The sequence below is a fragment of the Passer montanus genome, unplaced genomic scaffold (assembly GCF_014805655.1).
Source record: "Passer montanus isolate IOZ18808 unplaced genomic scaffold, ASM1480565v1 scaffold1, whole genome shotgun sequence".
In the NCBI taxonomy this organism is placed as follows: Eukaryota; Metazoa; Chordata; class Aves; order Passeriformes; family Passeridae; genus Passer; species Passer montanus.
The window spans coordinates 25,031,827-25,049,720 of record NW_024356504.1 but is presented as its reverse complement, the minus strand read 5'-3'; the positions used below and the strand labels follow the sequence as shown (position 1 = coordinate 25,049,720).

At 39.3% G+C, this 17,894-nt stretch overlaps 1 protein-coding gene across 16 annotated transcripts in view; it reads left to right on the top strand.

The window, feature by feature from the left end:
• Positions 1-17,894, top strand: part of GTDC1 (glycosyltransferase like domain containing 1) — a 200,190-nt gene that overhangs the window by 84,682 nt on the left and 97,614 nt on the right. For all 16 annotated transcript variants that reach the window (XR_005627468.1, XR_005627498.1, XM_039708943.1 and 13 more), the window contains 2 exons: positions 1,226-1,393; positions 4,667-4,840. Coding sequence is in view for 14 of the 16 variants with exons in the window: in XM_039708943.1 (XP_039564877.1) it covers positions 1,226-1,393; positions 4,667-4,840 (342 nt within the window). In the remaining 2 variants the exon portion in view is untranslated. The remainder of the gene's footprint in view (positions 1-1,225; positions 1,394-4,666; positions 4,841-17,894) is intronic.

The window sequence follows — 17,894 nt, the reverse complement described above, 5'->3', positions numbered from 1 at the left end:
ATCACATTAGAGATGTTATTTTGGCAGTAATCTTGAACACAAAACTCTTGAAAAATAGAAAGAATGGGAATAACAGTAGGTGAAAAAAAACCACCAAAAACCTTAAGGGAAAAAAAATTAAAATAATAAAACATTGTGTAAATCAGTTCTGAATCTGAATTACTGAAATGGTGGATAGTAAAAAAAAACAAAACAAAACAAAAAAACCAAAAAAACCCAACCAAACCCAAACAATTCAGAAACAGGCTGTGTTTAACAGTAGTTTATTAAACTTAATATTCTATGTGCAATAAATACCTGATCTCAATTCTTTCCTGGGATAAGAAATGCAGGACACAAATGTCTGAGGCTCTTCAGCTCTCTGCAAGTTCAGGATTCACTTTGCTTGGAAGCAGAGCTAGCCAGGTGCCAGGAGATGCTCACATGCTTTTGGTGAAATGCAGGGAAATCTGCCACTGGTTACAGTAGGGTCAAGATTTCATATTACACATTTAAATGCATTCATTTTCTGATAGCCTGGGAAGTTACACAAGGCTAAGATAGCAGCTTGTTAGTGGTGTTTGTGCCTGCTTTATCTAATTGAAGGATGTGTGCAGTGTTGTGGACTGTGGAATAGCAGGAGTGCAGCGGCAGGACTGGGGTGCAAGGGTAGAAACAACATTTCATTATAGAGGATACCTAATAAAAATGTGAAAATAAAACAGAAAAAGGGTGGAGGAGAAAAAAAAAAAGGAAAGCAGACCATACTAGATAAGTGCAGTGCATAAATCAAAAAGGTTTATGTCATAACATGAACATGTGCCATTCCTGCTCATATATTGAATTTCAGTAGTTGGTTGCATAAAGAAGTAAAGTGTAATGAAACTGGCAAGCAAAGTATTCCCTAGCCAGCCTTATCTTTGTTCCATTTGTCCTTCAGATACAGCTTTTCTTGCCTTTTTCAATAAAATCCATCCAGCTTTTTTTTTTTTTTATTATTTTGCATCTCTCTGTAACTGAGCTGAGAAGACCGATGAGATTCGGTGCTTTTCTAGTTGGGTTCTTAGCAGCTGCTTTTTAAGAGATCAAAACTTCGAATGCTGCTACATGGTATTAAGGCTTAGCTATTGATGTGTCCCTATAGGGGTTATGTTTTTCTTGGGGGGGAGGGAGTGGGGAGCAGGGGAAGGGGTGACCCCTGCGAGCACGCTCGCCGGCGGTAAACACTGCTCTCCTTGTTTTCCAGGATCCTCTTTGCAAGCTCGGTGCTTAACCTGGCTGAACTCGCCGCCCTCCGCCCTGACCTTGGCAAATTGAAAAAGGTCCTCTACTTCCATGAGAACCAATTGGCATATCCTGTCCAGAAATGCCAGGAAAGGGATTTTCAGTATGGATACAACCAAATTCTTTCATGGTAGGTGTGGCTCGCACTGCTCCTCGTTATTTAAGGTGTTCTTCTGTCAACAGCATTGTAACCCTGAGGAGTCCTCCTCTTTATACTTTTTTTTGGTTTTAATAATTTTTCTATATTTATTTTGTATGGATTTTTTTGGTATTAATTATTTTGTATTAATGTTTTACAAGACCATGTGGTGGCAGGAAATGAGGGATCAACCTCAAATGAAAAGAGAGTAGGTTTAGATGGGATATTAGGAAGAAACTCTTCCCTCTTCTCTGGTACAGGATGCCCAGAGAAGCTGTGGCAGCCCCTGGATCCCTGGAAGTGTCCAAGGCCAGGTTGAATGGGGCTTGGAGCAACCTGGGATAGTGGAAAGTGTCCCATGGAAGGGGGTGGCACTGGATGAGCTTTTAGATCCCTTCCAACCCAGGTTAGTCTGTGATTCTGTAAAGGATGACCCTGTACCAAACTGAGGTACCAGCAGAGTTCTGAGGAGAGATCAATGAAATCAGTGTGGCTGAACCACTTTGCTCTAAAAAATCATCTCAATTTATTGTATAAAGTCCACCAGTGCTGCCATGGTGTACCTATTTTTGGTGGGATTTCTGACCTGTGCCTTGGCTGAAAGTGATGCTTTGTTTCATGGATGCTTCACAAAGCTGCAGCGACTCAGCTCGTGCTTGGCCATAGCTTTTACTGCATCCAGCTGAAATTATGGAGAGGGTTTTAGGGAAATAAACAGAAATTAAAATGTACTGCAGCACTTTTCCTGTGAAGAGAGGGCAGTAAACATACCAGATAAATCCTTATATTTCTTTCATCTAGTATTCAGAAATTGTGCAGTGCTAAAATACCCAGACGTTTTAAAGGCTTGGTCCTTTATTGTTGCTAAAAACAAATGTATTTCTTGAATCTGAGTTAATGAAAGAAGTTAATAACAGCACCACTGAAAAGCTTTGTGGTTAGGCACTGCCAGACCTAAGCAAAACAGCAAAACTCACTTATTTTCAACTGAAATAAATTCATTTCCATTATCTTTCTCACCTCTCTCTTGGTGGAAGAATTATAAAGAATAGGACTTGAGCATTTTAAGGTGCAAGTTAAGCTTTTGCATCTTTATAATCTAAGGCAGTTTTGTTGAAATTTCTCAATTAATGATCTGTGTATGCTCTGGCCATTCTGCAGCTGCCTCTGCTACAGTGCTTGCAACATGTTTCATTTACTGAGCTGTGAAGATGGGAAAGTGGAGTGAAAAATCTTTTGAAAACAGTAGCAGCCATTTTCAGATGTTCTAACAAAAGGAAGTGTTTTCTGGCACTAGGAATGGAATTTTTTTTGTATATATATTTTGCTTTATTGTGGCAGTTACTTTTCATACATCTGTTGTAAACTGACAAACATCCTCAAATATGCATTTTAATTATCTTCTCTTATTAGTTAAATAAAGATGATTTTTGTGGATCATAGAATCGTGGAATGTTTTGGGTTGGAAGGGACTCTCAAGCCCACCTCATTCCACCCCCTGCCAAGGGCAGGGACACCTTCCACTAGACCAGGTATCTCCAGGCCCATCCAACCTGGCTTTGGACACTTCCAGGAATGGGGCTAGAGATGCTCCATTCTGTCCCCTCCAGTATCTTCTTAACATAGTTACGTAGTATTATATCTCCCATTTCTGTTCTGCTGAAACCCCAGTTTAATAGAAAATTGGAGCCGTGTCTTCTTTATTATTCTTCACACTCCGATGGTCATCTGCAAAGAGGTGCCATCTTTTCATCTTCCAAATATGTTAGAAATGGGGAAAATGTACCTTTCCACTTTTACACAGAGTGTAAAAAATTAGAGCAGTTTGAACCTTCAGGTTGGTGCTTTGGATGATTAAAAAATCAGAATTCTGATGTTTCTAAGGAGTTAAACTTTCTAATTTGCCCCTGATTTGCAGAGCCCGCAGGAAGGAGTTAGGGCAGATAGGAGTTCATGCATGAGAGAAGGTGAGATGATGTTGTTGGAGCCTTTGCTGTGTGTCAGAGAGCAGCAAAGAAATGTGTCAAGTTCCTGCCTCATGTCATCTGTAAATCAGTGCAGAAAAGATGACTTCTGTACAGACTGAGGCTTCCAAGGGGTTAAAAACCATAGGTGGGCAAGAGGGTAAGATGCCAGAAAGCATTTCAGCTCCTGCAGCCAGCTTGAAAAGGATTATTTCTCTCTAATGTTGGAGTTTCTTTGCTTTTCCTGCTGACTCCTGCTGCTTTGGTGAGCAGTGTCAGTTCTCTTTCTTGACCAGACAGCAGAAAGATGCAGAGAGGATGAATGACAGCCTCTCACCTCAAATATACTTTTCACCAGCCCTGTGACTTATGAACACATGTCCTCAATGTATCTTCTGACCTGTAGGTCTGTATTACAATATATAACATATTGAGAAAACCAACTGGCCATAAAGCATTTCTTACCTCAGTTAGTGCTCTGTGTGTTGGTGTAGCTCAGGTTGTGGCAGCACTGCCAGGATAAACTTCCAGATCCTTCAGGTTTTTTATAGCTGCTTATTTTCTCCAGACTGACTAAGAGTGGGGAAATAATACCTGCATTGTCATTGAACTCCATCTTAAAATTATTGATCTGGTTGATTTTAAAACACAGCAGTAGAAATAAAACATTAAATTTATATGCCAATTCTTTTCAAATGTTTTTGAGGGGGAAGGATGTTGTATGCTATGTATTTTATTTGTATATATATAAGATAAACTCTTAATCAGGATTAAATTTGCATAGGTTAAAATAACAGTCCATTTCCTTAGAGTCCTGCTGCCTGACACACATGGTCAGTTGAAGGTAGGCTAACCAAAGGTAAGTTGTCCTTCAATAAAAAGCATTTCTGAGGAATTTTCATTTTCTTCCAACTTTAATTCTATAAAAGTCAGATTACAGTGGGCCTTATCTGTTTATATTGCTTTTGAGAGATGATGATAGTAACACTGTACTTACCATTTTATGAACAAAAGTCCACAGCTAGAATAGGATGTGCTCCTTTAGATTAATAATAGCAATTTATTATCAGTTAAAAAAGGTTAAACATGTTTTTAAAGGGTGAATAGAGAGAAATTAAGACATTTCTGATTAAGGTACTTTTGATACTCCTAATTAATGTGAAAAGGCTGATTTTAATTAGCACCCGCTTGCACCTTTTGCTTGTTTGTAAGAATATGTATCCTATTTCCTTTGCCTGTAGAATAATCCTGTTCCTTTTGTGCCAGCAATATGTTCATTAATCTTCACCGCTTTTTACAGTTTGGTTGCTGATGTTGTGGTGTTCAACTCTGCTTTTAATATGGAATCCTTTCTTAAGTCCATTGGAAAATTTATGAAGCTGATTCCTGACCACAGACCTAAGGATTTGGAAAAAATAATCAGACCGAAGTGCCAAGTTCTTTATTTTCCAGTCAGGTTTCCTGATGTGAGCAGGTCAGTACATTTTCCACGTCATAAATTGCCTCCAGCCTGTCAAAACTCTGTATTTATGGTGACGTTCTAACTAATCAGCTAAAGCATCGTTAATGAATGAGTTTGATAATATGCAAAATCCCCTAATTGATAAATGTATTTCAATAATCAGAGGCTATTGAGGCAGCCGAGCCTGTCCTCAGTGCCTGTCGTGCAAACTTGCATCGTTCAGGATGAGTGATTTCCCACTTGTTTTAGTGATTTCCCACTTGTTTCAGCCTTCCAGGAGTTGCCTGCTCCTCAGCAATGAGTTTTTGGGGTTTTTTTTATTAGGGTTGGGATTAAATGTGTGAGATGGTATTTTTTGTTTGGATTTAGATGTTTTTAGTTTTTCTTTATATTACAGTGTTATGAACTGTGAGTTTTATAGTATTTTATTTTAATAAATTAAAAATGGAGTTGCATTTTTTTTTCTTTATAAGGTTTTTTAAGGTTAAATTGTTTAATTAAGAAGTGATACTTGAAATTATTTTTATTTTTAACTTAATAATGAACTGCTTGTGGATTTTTTATTTAATTATGTAATATTACTTACCTTATGAAGAAGGTGAAGAAGTATTCATTTTTGTTTTAAAACTTTTATTTTGTTTTATGTATATATTATTGTATTTTAAAAGTTTAAATTCTAGGGTTTTTTTACTACGTGATATTACACATTTTAATTTAAATTACACACTTATAATTTTAATTTTATTTTTTAATTGTGGAAGTTTTCTTTACAGTTTTAGGTTAAATGTAATGTTTTCCTGGGGGTAAGTGATTGTTAGCACAGAAAACCTAAAATTCTCAGTAACCAGGGTTCCAACACCTCAGCTCTGTGCATACTTGTGCAGGGGAGGTCACGGGGGAGACAGAAATGCTGGAGAACAGTGACAGTGATAAGCCTGCAGCTGTTTTATCCCCTCCTCCCTCCCCTGCCTCTTTTAATGTCTTTCCAGGTGGGCAGCAGCGTTCCTGTGGCAGGGAGCAGACTTGCAGATACGTTGGCACTTGCTGCAGCAGGAGTTGCTCTTGGCTCCTCCTCGGTTACTCTGAAGGACGTTTTTTATTGCCCTCGTTTCAGAGCCCGCCTTGAAATTAGCAGTGGGTTATGTGGCTCCAAGGGAACATTCACAGGATCCTTTTCACTTTTGATTAAACCTGGCACAATTGTTTTTCCTGTTGTAAGGGACTCTCCTCCCACTGAACAGGAACTTTGCTTCAGTGGGACCAGCACTAAATAGAGTGTGGTTCTGCAATTTGATTATGCTCTTAAACCCAACACCGTGCTGGGTATGTTTTTTTTGCTGAAATAAGGATGGGAAGCACTGCAATGACTTTGCAAGAGCCCGCCTTTTGATCTGATAATAAGTTCTGGCCGCACTTGAGATCTTTGTCCCTGACCAGCCTGTACTTAGAGTTATTCCAAAGGCTAAATATACACGTGTGATAGTTTGAGGTAGAGAAATTTTTAGTGCAGGAGCTGAGGTTGTGTGCTCGCTGATGTATTCAAACTGCAAGGTTTGAGTTTCAGTGTCTTGGAAAGCTTTGTATTCCAAAATACTGATGCAAATCATTTAGAAATCAATGTCTAAAGTTAAATCTTTAAACATCTGTTTTTGACAAGTGGGTTAAAATGCTCCAGTGTTTCTTAGGGACTTGGCTGCCTGGATGGCAGCATGGTTCAGTACCTGTATATCTTTGGGGATCTACTATTCCCTCTTGGAGTCCAGAGCTTTTGAGCACAGGGAGTGCTGTGGGTGCTCAGCATATTTGACGTGGAGCCAGTTCCAGAGGCTCTCGGGGTTTTAGCATACCTTAGGAATCATGTGGCCCAGACCTAGTTTTGGAGATGAAGTTATGATAACCCTGTCTCGTATATTACATCAGCTCTTTTGGACTTGTCAGCCCTGGCAGATGGGGTCAGACAAGATCTGACAAATTAGGCTGAAGTCATCCTACACAGAGCGCTCGTTTGTCCAGAGCAGGAGGTGATTAGGTGGGTAAAATCATCAGCCTGCTACCTACACTGGTACAGCAGGAAGGTCTCACATCTCACTGTGTGCTCTTTTAGAGTCCTGCTCTCATATTAAATCCCATCTCACAGGGTGGGACACCTTTCCCTTTTTATTGTGGTCACTGCACTTGGGATTACATCAGAAACCTCCTTTCAGCAGTGATGGGCAAGATTAGGATGTCCATAAACAACTGTGTGACAGTAAAACTTTCACAGCAGTGTGATTAGAAACAAAAATTAATGTCAGCTCTATTATATCTAATATATATTTTATTCAACAGCTAATTCTAGATATAAGATCTGAGGTGTTTAGGCAAAGTCCAGTATCAAGACAACAGGAAAAAAATCTGAAGAAAAGGCTGCTTCTGCCTGACTCTGAAGTTCTTTGGGTTTTGACCTTTAGCTGCAGCCAAAATTTGCTATTTCTTTACATGTTTTACATAAAGTTGAATGCACCTGTGGCAATTCAAAGCTGTTTTTTAAAATTGGATTGTACTAGTATAGTGACTGAATGGAGATTGAGGAGAATAAGGTTAAGAAAAATTGTGGCCAAGCTAAAATTTATAAAGCAAGCTCTTAGCCCAGAGTGTTTTTCAAGTTATTTTCAAATGGTAATTTGCTTTATCCAGACCAAACTCATACAGTGTAAGTAAGTGATTATTTGCATGACTGACAATCATTTCAGTGCCTGCAGTCTTTTTAAAATGCATAATTTTGCTGAGATGTTGGGAAAATATTTAAAAATTCTGAAGGCAAAATAACCAGGGTGTGCCTTTTATTTTTTTTTATTTTGACCTCTTTAATTTTGCGTGTGAATGTCTCAGTGTATGTTCTTGTCTGAAACATAATCTACCTTTGGATTGGGGAGAGAGAGGTGATCTGAGAAATCATCCTCACATGTATGATGGGGAGCTTTTTAAGATTATTTTAGATTAATATTGCAGTTGTAGGGCAAAATAAAATACATCTGAGCCTGGATCAAAACCAGTGTAATGAAGGATCATGTCACAGGAGTTAATCCTGTAAAATATCCACCTTTTAATGTAATTACTGTAGGTGATGGCCACAAACAGCACAAGCAGCATAGTAAATGATCACTTAAGAGGGGAGGTATAATGATGAAGGATATCCTAGGAAACACTTGTAGATACTCTGAGAGGCACCACTATAATTTGTAGTGTGTATTTAAATATTTCAAATGGGCCTCTAATGGGCTTTTCTACTTCTGAGGGGAAGTTGTTGATGCTTTTTTATAAAGAATCTTTTTTTTTAAATAAATGTTTGTCATTAGGACCCATGTTGGTGTTCCCAGAGCAAACCCAGCAGACTGTGGTCCTTATCTGACAATGAGAAGAGATGAAAGGATTTGAGGATTTGACAGAATAAGATATTTACTGACCTAATCCTCTTGTTTTCTGGTTCTGACACTGACTGGCTTCCATGTTATATCCTGTGGTGCCAAGGCTGCTCTGTGTGTACCCACCCCACATGATTTCTGACTTGAATTCTGCTCTTTGTCCTTTCTGGTGAGGTATATGATGTGGGAATAAATAGTAGAGTATTTCTAAGCTTTGAGACAAAAAACCCCTCTGAGTTCAGGCTGTCCCTTGACAGTGCATTGGAAGGGATGGAGAGCAGTGGCTGATCTGCCATGTGTGCTGAGTATCAGACTGGGGGTTTATAGCACAGAGCTAAATACATTGTAATTCACACTTACCTGGCTGTTGACTTCATTTTAGTATCTTTTCTATTGTGACATAAAATCCATTTTTTTTTTATACTGTGCGATCAGTAGAGTCTATTTTGATATAATCTTTTTCCACTTTTGCTCTGTAAAATGATGGTCAGGGAAGAAATTCCCTTTTGACTGATTTGTCTTTGGTACATCTCTACATGTCTGCACAGCCCTCTGGAAACTTCTGCAAGGTCTTTGTTGGTGTCTGGATATCCACTGGACCATTATCCTGGTCTAGTGGAAGGTGTCTCTGCCTGTGGCAGAACTAGATGATCTTTAAGCTCCTTTCCAGCCCAAACCACTCCGTGATTCTGTGATTTTATAGGAATTATCTCATTTCATCTGTGCCCACATTGTCAGTGGCAAAGCAGGGTCAGATTAGGTACTCCTTGGAATTCATTCCAATGAAAATTTCAGTTTGGATTTTGGTTATTATTACGATTCCTCTGATTGTAGTATATCTTTATTGTTACCACACTGTGGTAGGAAAGGAAGATGTTTTTATAAGCAAGAATGAAGTAACATTCCTAAGAGCTCAGAATTCACACTGGACTGAGGTGGAATAATATAAAAGAAACATGAGAGTATGAGGATTACAGCAGAAAATAAAAACTGGGTTTTTCTAAATTGAACTTGTATTATCTGCATTGCACGTTTTGAAGTAAAATTAAAGGTTTTAGACTTGTTTCTTCATTTGCTTTTATAATTTAGTGCAGTTAACAGGACATTCTCAACCATTTGGGCTTACATTTTTTTAGTTATAGTGTGAGAGAGGCAGAATTTGCCAATTCATAGAGTATTTTAGGCCAGTCAAGGGAGTTCCAGAGTAAGTTTTTAAAAGACACTGGCAGTATCTCTTGTGCTGAAGCACACATGGAGGAGCCTGTTTTGGGGAAGTAGAAAAATTAAATAAATTAATTGCATCACTTGGATCAGGTTTGCAGGGCTGAACTTAACTGGAAAAATGCAGATGTCAATGAGCAAGGAGAGACTTGAATTCACAGGAGCCCAGAGCTATGGATGGGCACTGGGGACGTGTCTGCTTTGCAGGGAAAGCCACTCAGCAGTGGTACCCGTGTGAGCTGTAGTGAACAGTCTTGCATGTGGGAAGCCATAGATAGCTTAGAAGAGCAGTTTTTGGCTAATTAGCCTTCCAGTGAAATAGCTTGCATTAGTTTAGGTGGAGTGCTAATGAGAGTGACTCTGGTGCTGGGGGTACCTCCTGCCTTTGGTGGTGGCTCGGCCATCTCCGTGGTGCTCTGTGCCCTCTCCAATGGCACAGCCTCGCTGCCACCACAGTTTATGGGTCATTAGCATAATTAGAAAGTGCCAGTAGACTGCTCCTACCTTGGGGCTTGCTGCTGAAGAGCAGGGTGATGGAAATTGCTCCCCAGAATGTGTTTCCTCCTCACCTGCCGCAAGCAGGGTTTGAGGATCGGTGTGGGCACGCTGAGAGTTACACAATGAGCACGAGGGATGCTCTCAGGATCTGGGACACAGCCCCTGTTGGGAGGAATGTGCAGTGTGGGCTCAAAAGTGGCAAAAAATGGAGTTTTTTCCATGGAGCTGTTTGCAATGGAGTGGTTCCTTCTGCCCCTCTGGGCTTAGTGCTAGCTCAGGGAGCTGCACCTGCAGTGAGGGTTTAGGTGGTTCAGTGAAGGACACCTTCATTTTCAGTGTTTTCTCACATGGTGCTTCCTCCACACACTCACCTGTGCTGTTCTGGGTGATGTAGGAGGTTCCTTTCTCCCTCTGAATCATGGAAGAGCTGTTACCCCAGCCTTGTCTTCCAGGCAGGACATGCCAGTTTTATCCCCAAAATATTTACCCCCAGGCCATTCCAGCAGCATCAGAATGAGAATGCTCTCCTAGAGAAGGGCCTGGCTGAAGAGTCTGCTGGGATGTATTCATTCTGCAAAACTTGCTAAAAAGTAATTTCTTTTTTATCTACTCAGGGACAAAAATAGTTTTACTGACTCTCTTTTATCTGTCGTATAGGTATTCCTCTAAATGCTATCATAATAACCATTTAGGCTCACAATAGCTCACAAGGATACTTAAGCAGAATTCTCTGTGCAACCCACTTTTTTATTATGTTGGGTACTGCTCATGTTGCATACAACACATTCCCATAAAATTTGCTTTTTGTATTTACAGAGAAATTTCTCTGGAGAGTTAAGGTCTTGTAAAACATTCTTGTTCTACAGCGTGAACGAATTATCATACTCTGGGGAATTAAAAGTGAAGTGTACTGAAGAAAAGAATTTTTTCATTAAAATGCAGTTTATATTGATAAAACAGATTACTAGCATTTGATGAAATGTGAAACTTGGATCTACCCGTATCGCTAAATCACCAGTAGGTTTATTTTGGCAAGAAGAATAGTATGTAATGTATATCAGGACCAATCGTTATACAGTACCTGTTAGTTTTGTATTAGATTAAATTGTCTTTCACTAAAGTACTTGGAAAAAACCCTACTATATCTGTATCTTGAAGTAGCAGAATGTGGTAACCAAGAATATTAGAAAATAAAAGCTGTCGTGTTATCAGTTTTGGCACAGTCATTTATCAATCAGTATTTTAAACATTGACAAGTGGTAATTTAATAGGGAATGACCCTGTTGGCAGGAAGTTCTAATGACAGATGATGCAAACTCATTTATCACTATGGGGCTGTGCTGGCTTCTTACCTTTCTCAGTATCACAGCTCATATTTTCCAAGTCTGGGATGTGAGAAGCCACAAAGGGCAAAACCTGTGGCACTGAGCCTATAACCACTCCCATCTAATCTGATTAACCCCTTAGCTGCAAATTTCTCTGCAGCAGAGCTGGTAAGAGCTACAAGTTCTCATACTGATTTAAATACCATTTGCTTTTTAAGGAGGATTTTCCACAATACTTTCCCATAGGCACATTTTCAGAAATATTCAAGTTGTGTCACTTTGAATCCACAGTTGAGACGTGCTGGTGCTTGGCTTTCAAAAAACAAACCACAACCTAATAATTAATAGCACATTTCATTAGCAGACATTAAAAATATTGCATGCAGTGCCCTATACAATGGGCAGCTATTATTATTATTATCATTACTACTCGAGGAGGAAATGGATGCATTCAGAGGTTTAATTGATTCGTGCATATTCATGTGGGAAGTCAGTGGTAGAGTCACGACTGGACTGGATTATTATGCACTTCCATGCATAATAATTTCTCTGCAAGTTGGGAAGAGAACAGCCTACCTTGCTGTAATAAATGTGGGCATTTGGAGTTGAAGGATGTCATGGGAGAGGGGTTGAAAATGACACCTTCATCAGCAACTGGTGTGGGGGGTGCTCCTTGGTCTTCTGGGATTCCATCTGAAATACACTCATGCAGCTGCACTTACTCTGAATTTAAAAACATAATTTTACTTTAGTTTCCACACTAGTAGAAGTTTTAATCTATTTAATATGAATTTGTTACCTTTTTTAAAGCATCAAAAACACAAATCCTTGTGGGGGGCTTTCTTCACCTTCCTATCTCAATTCTCTCTGAGTCTTTTCTTCTCCTTTCACAACAGAGTCTTTCTCTTGAGTGCTGGGGTTGAGTTAAATATCATTCCCATTTAGGATGATTGAGACATGAAATACTTTTAGAGTTTGCACCAAATTGTTGTCATAAGAATCAGTGAAATTTAAATTTAATAGGTTAAAATTGTCACAGCAGACTTTAAAAAAGCTGTGGGTTGGTTTTTTTTTTTCTTTTATTCAAAGTGGAAAAAAGCTGTTGCTTAATGGTAGAAACCTGCAAAGTACTAAATACCCTCATTTTACCTGCAGTCAGGGGAACTGAGGGCTTTTGGTGGGAATACAATGTTAACAGGGGTAGAAAAAGGTGGCACAAAACTAACTCTGTGTATTGTGTGGTCTGGCTGTGTCCAGGTCCTTTCAATCCATAGGAACTTAAATCATTTGCATGTGTGAAAGATGGTTTTTATACACAAGGATGTCCCTGCTGGATTTTGCATTTCAAAATACTGCCCTTCAACGTTTGAACAATTTCATATTTTTTTATTATGAAATTCATGAATATTGCATGGAAGTGAAGGTGGATTTTTTTTTTTCCTTTAAAGGGATTTCATGCTTGCAGGATTGTAACAGAGAGGGAGGCAGTCATGTTGGGCATCTTATTTCTTAGTTGCTACACGAGGCAATGACAGAACCTTATTGTTTAAATATTCTGTGTACTTGCAACATAGTATAAAAGAAAACAGGTAATGTGCTAAAAACTGTAGAAAATAAGAATAGGAAGGGAAATATGAGTGTTTAGAGAGCCTTCACTAAGAATACAAAATGTCAGAAATCAGTTTTGAAAGGATGACAAGAACCTCTGTTCCCAGTTGCAGGGGAATGGCAGCACCTTTAGAAAAAGCCACATTTCATCTCGAATATATCATTAGTTTGGGGAGAAAAAAGCTGAACCAACCAAAACCCAAACAAACAGCACCTTTTAAAAGAGTGGTGGAATAGATTGCCTTGCAAATTGTTATTAAATGTGAGACTGAAACTTTATGTGTGTTGGATCTGCTTCAAGCACTATTGTGTGCAAGATTGCAGACAACCCATTCCAGTTACAGTCAGAGGTACCGTCAGATGGAAGTGTCAGTGGGGAAGATATGAAGATGTTCTACAGAAATTATAGAGAATATGAGAACAAAATTGCAGGATGGAATACATAAAATCACATATTGAAGAGGAAACTTGGAGCATAGCTCTCCAATCCTATGGAGATGACCTTTATGTAATGTGTAAGAACAACTTAATGCAGATGTTTTATTTATACATAACCAAATGGGATGAAGTTAAATGATTTTTAATTTTGCCAAATCACAGACAATTTCTTTGTTGCTCAAGGAGTGTTTTAATCTAGTTAGGCTTTTTTTCCTGTGGGTTTTTTTTTGTTTGTTTGGTTTTTTAGGTTTTTTTTTTTTAATTTGCATTTGCAAATACTTAATATTTTATATTTTGGACAGTCCCCCTGCTCAGTTGTGACTCCCAGATGAAATAATCCTCCTCTTCTTCCCTTTAAATAATTCAGATGGCATACATTTAAAAATATGAAAACCCCAACATAAATGTGCCAGAAGTGCTTTTAAGGTAGGAGGCTGTTCTGCTTTACTATGGAAAAGATGCATCTCTAAATGGTAATGAGGCTTCATCAGTCCTGAGCTTACAAACACCAAGGCATGGGGATGCTTTGTGAAAGAACTGGGAGATCCAAGTCCAGGGCTGTTTTCCCAGCCTCTTCTCTTATAATGGTTTGGGTTGGAAGGAGCCTCAAAGATCTTCTTGTTCTACTCCTGCCGTGGGCAGGGGCACCTTCCATTATCCCAGGGTGCTCCAAGCCCTGTCCAAGCTGGCCTTGGACACCTCCAGGGATGTAGGAGCAGCCACAGCATCTCTGGACACCCTGTGCCAGGGCCTCTCCACCCTCAGGGAGGAATTCCTTCCCAATATCCCACCCATCCCTGCCCTCTGTCAAAGGGAAGCCATTCTCCCTGTCCTATTGCTCCAGGCCCTTGTCCAAAGTCCTTCTTCAGCTCTCTTGGAGCCCCTTTAAGCACATTAGGGGGCTCTACATTCTCCCTGGAGCCGTCCCTTCCCAAGGCTGAACGCTCCCAGCTTTTTCAGTCTGTCCATAACATAGCAGAGGGGCTCCAGCCCTTGAAGCATCTTTGTGGCTTCCTTTAGACTTGTGCCAGCAGCTCCAGGTTTTCCTCAAGTATGCAGGAAAAAAAGCTCTTGGGATTAGATTACCTTTTTTAGTAGTGGGACATTTTCTGTTGAGAAATACTTACCTGCTGCAGAGTGGTTTTGGATATCATAAAACAAGATACCATTATGTTCAGTTCATTATTTTCAAAGTTACAGGCAGTAACAGCAGCCAGGAAGAAGGAATTAGGTATTAAGTTGAATCATCCAATCTGTGGTAAAATTTAGAGTGGATTCCTCATAAAATGGTGCCATTTTCCTTCAAGATAGCTCCTATGTAGTGCTCAGCTTGCAGGTCCATCCATGACCTGCTGTATGTATTTCTTTCCCCCACACAACACTGGACTCATCATCAGATCACATCCTCTCTCTTTTCATTACTGCTCAACTCGCCATGGGAGTAATGATTCCATAGAATCATGGAAAGCCTTGGGCTGGAAGAGACTTTAGATCATGTTAGCGGTGTGTGATGTCTCACCACCAGACCCTCATCTTTCCACTTGTGCTTCCTGATAATCTCTTTTTGTCTGGAAGCACAGGTCTCTTACTGCTGGTTCTGCAGCAGTTGAAGAGCCTCAGATTTAATTTCTCCAGGATAGATTTAGTTTTAGGTATGTTCCCCTTTCCATGGCAGAATACTCATCATGACTGTTCTGCAACAGGATTACATCTTTAGTTATATGACTTTGATACTCAAAAAAACCCCAAGCTATTCACAGCCATGTTCTCCTTTGAACTCTTAAACATTTTCCATCTGCAGCTGATGGTTCTCACAGGTGTTAAATAGAGAAACAGTCAGATCTTCCTTCCCTTGGTCACTTTGATGTGCTAAAGGTAGACCAGTCTTTGTGGCTGTGCAGGTATTGCCACAAATGTGCTGACATTTAGTGTAGCTAAATAGCTGCACCCTACCATATATATATATGTGTGTGTGTGTGTGTATATATATATTTTTTAAGTATATTTGAATCTCATACACCATAGAAAAGATAATTTAAATCTACAGATTGATTTGTCTGTGTAAAGCACTGAAAAAAAAAATGTATGTTGTTCTGGTCACCCATGCTCAAGAAAGATTAATTTAAACTGTGAAACAGGTGTAGAGAATTGCTGCTAGGATGATTAGGAGAATCTGTATTATGAGAGCAGATTAAAAGAGTATGGTTCACTTGTCCTAGCAAAATAAAGGTTGAGAAGGGGATATATGTTAATCTTTATAAATACAGTCAGAGGATAAATGCCATGAAAGAGGAGGAATTATTTAAGTTTCAGGATAATCCTTACAACATCCACTAGGTATAAATTGGTCATTATTAAATGACTGAGACTGGAAGTGAAAAAATGGGTGTGGAGGGTGGTTGCTGGGTTTGATTTTTATTTTCCAGAGACACATTTAATTGTGAAATGACTGTTGAAACACTATTGAAATGCAAGTTTGATAAATTCATAGAATGGTTGGTTAAACAATATAGGAGTAGTGCCAGGCATGCAGATGTTTGTTATGATGATATCCCCAAAATGAAGGTGAAAAAAGAAGGATGATGAGTTGGTCACTTGGTGACTCCAGTCTTGAGACCTGAGCTGTTCTGTGAAGGAGATCCTGAGTTTTCAGCATCTGTTCAAGACAGCATCCCAGCCTGTTCTGTGTTCTGCACAGTGTTGATCTTGTAGATCATTAATCACGTGTTTCATAAACGAGCAGTGTCCTGCAAGGTACATTTAGTTCGTCTGTGTTTGGGATGGGCTGAATTTTTATTAGTTGGATTCATAATGACCATTGTGGGAAGGGAAAGGAAGTGAGGGGAATGTTTTTGTCTTGCTGTACTGGGTTCATCTGGACATTTTAGTGCTTTTAAGGACAACCACATCATGGCCAGTGCTTTTTGTCCCTCCTCTTCTTTGCCTTTGCAACAAGGGAGGTTTTGAGGCATCACTCTTAAAATCATAAAATCCTGGAATGTTTTGGGTTGACAAAGGTCTTAAAGACCATCTGGTTCCAACCTCCTTCCATGGGCAGGGACATCTTCCTCTAGACCAGGTTGCTCCAAGCTTCATCCAGCCTGGTCTGGAACTCTTCATGGGATGGAATGTCAACAAGTTAATTATGTTGTTTTTTGGAAGCCTGGGCATCCCTCAGAAGACAAGTAGAAGTGGTGCCAAAGGGTTGACAACCACAGGGATTTGGGAAAGCATTAGGTGAGGTGTGCCTCAGTAAAAACCATTGTGAGGAAAAATGTTTGAGTCTTGTGGCTCTCTAAGCATCCTTCTCTGTTTTGCCTCAGTTTACTTTTGCTCACTGAAGCATTTGGATAAAATTATTCCATTGAGCTCATTGGAGTCAGAATTAGTTTATTTTAACTTTCTTATTTTGATGAGTCTGTAGGGCTCTTTCACTTTCATCCTTGTGTAGAGCAGTTTTAATACTAAAACTGCCTCAGTCTGTGCTAGAAGCAAACGGAGGGCAGAAATAAAAGCTTTTTATGTAGTAATTCCTTTCAGTGACTGAAATTTTATCTGTCCTTCCTCAAACTTCATCGCATGTCTCTTGGATTCAGAGTTCACTTGTGTTATCTGCCATCTGAGCTGGAATTATCCATCTTGAGTGATGTGACTATATATGGAAAAGAGAGGATTTGACACTTTTTGTGTGCCTAAACTGTTGTCTTTTTGTTGCCAATAAATTGAGGGATCAGCTGACGGGGTTTCTGGTAAAAGAGTCATGATGAAAAATTAAAAAAAAACCTAGAAATATTAAAAGGTTAAAAAAATTCTTTTTTTTTTTGTTTTCTAGTGAGACCCTGTATGAGATCCATAAAATTGCCTGATATCAGGACATATTTATGGTAATAAACCATTGCATCTCTGGTTCTGGAAGCAGCTGAGCTCTTTTCAGTGGTACCCAGTGCTGGACTTGCCAGCCCATCTATACGTTGGCGACTTAGTATTCCATGAGCATCACTTCATTTGGGCTGGCAATAAGTCCTGTTCACTCATTGTGCTGCAGAGGAATGTTTAAAGCTGCGATGTGCATTGGAGTCTGTTTGTTTGCAGCAGCTGATTTGCCTAAGCTTTGATGCGCAGTCACTTTCTGACATTTGTGTATTTCAGCAGTGAACAATGTAAACTCATTTTCTGAGCACTTTGATTACTTGCACATAGCAGTGCCCATGGCATGTGACAGAGAAGAGCACTCTATCCACTAATCAGATAGATATGCTTCAAGCGTATTTACACAAAATAATGAAAACAGCTGTTAGATACCTTTAAACTTGAGTGTGTTTTGTTATTAATCTACTAGCCCGTACACATGACACTATAATTCTTCGCTCACTCAAGTTGCCTTTAATGACACAGTAATAAAACGGAGAGGGATGAAAGTAATGGAATTGTAGAATGTAATGCCTCAATTGTTCTACAGTGTCTTCCTTTTTGCCAAAATAAACCACAATTAGGTCCATATGGTGTTTTGAAGTTTTCAAGCAATGACCCTAATAAAAAGTAATGAATTTCTGACAAAAGAAAGCATGGTGC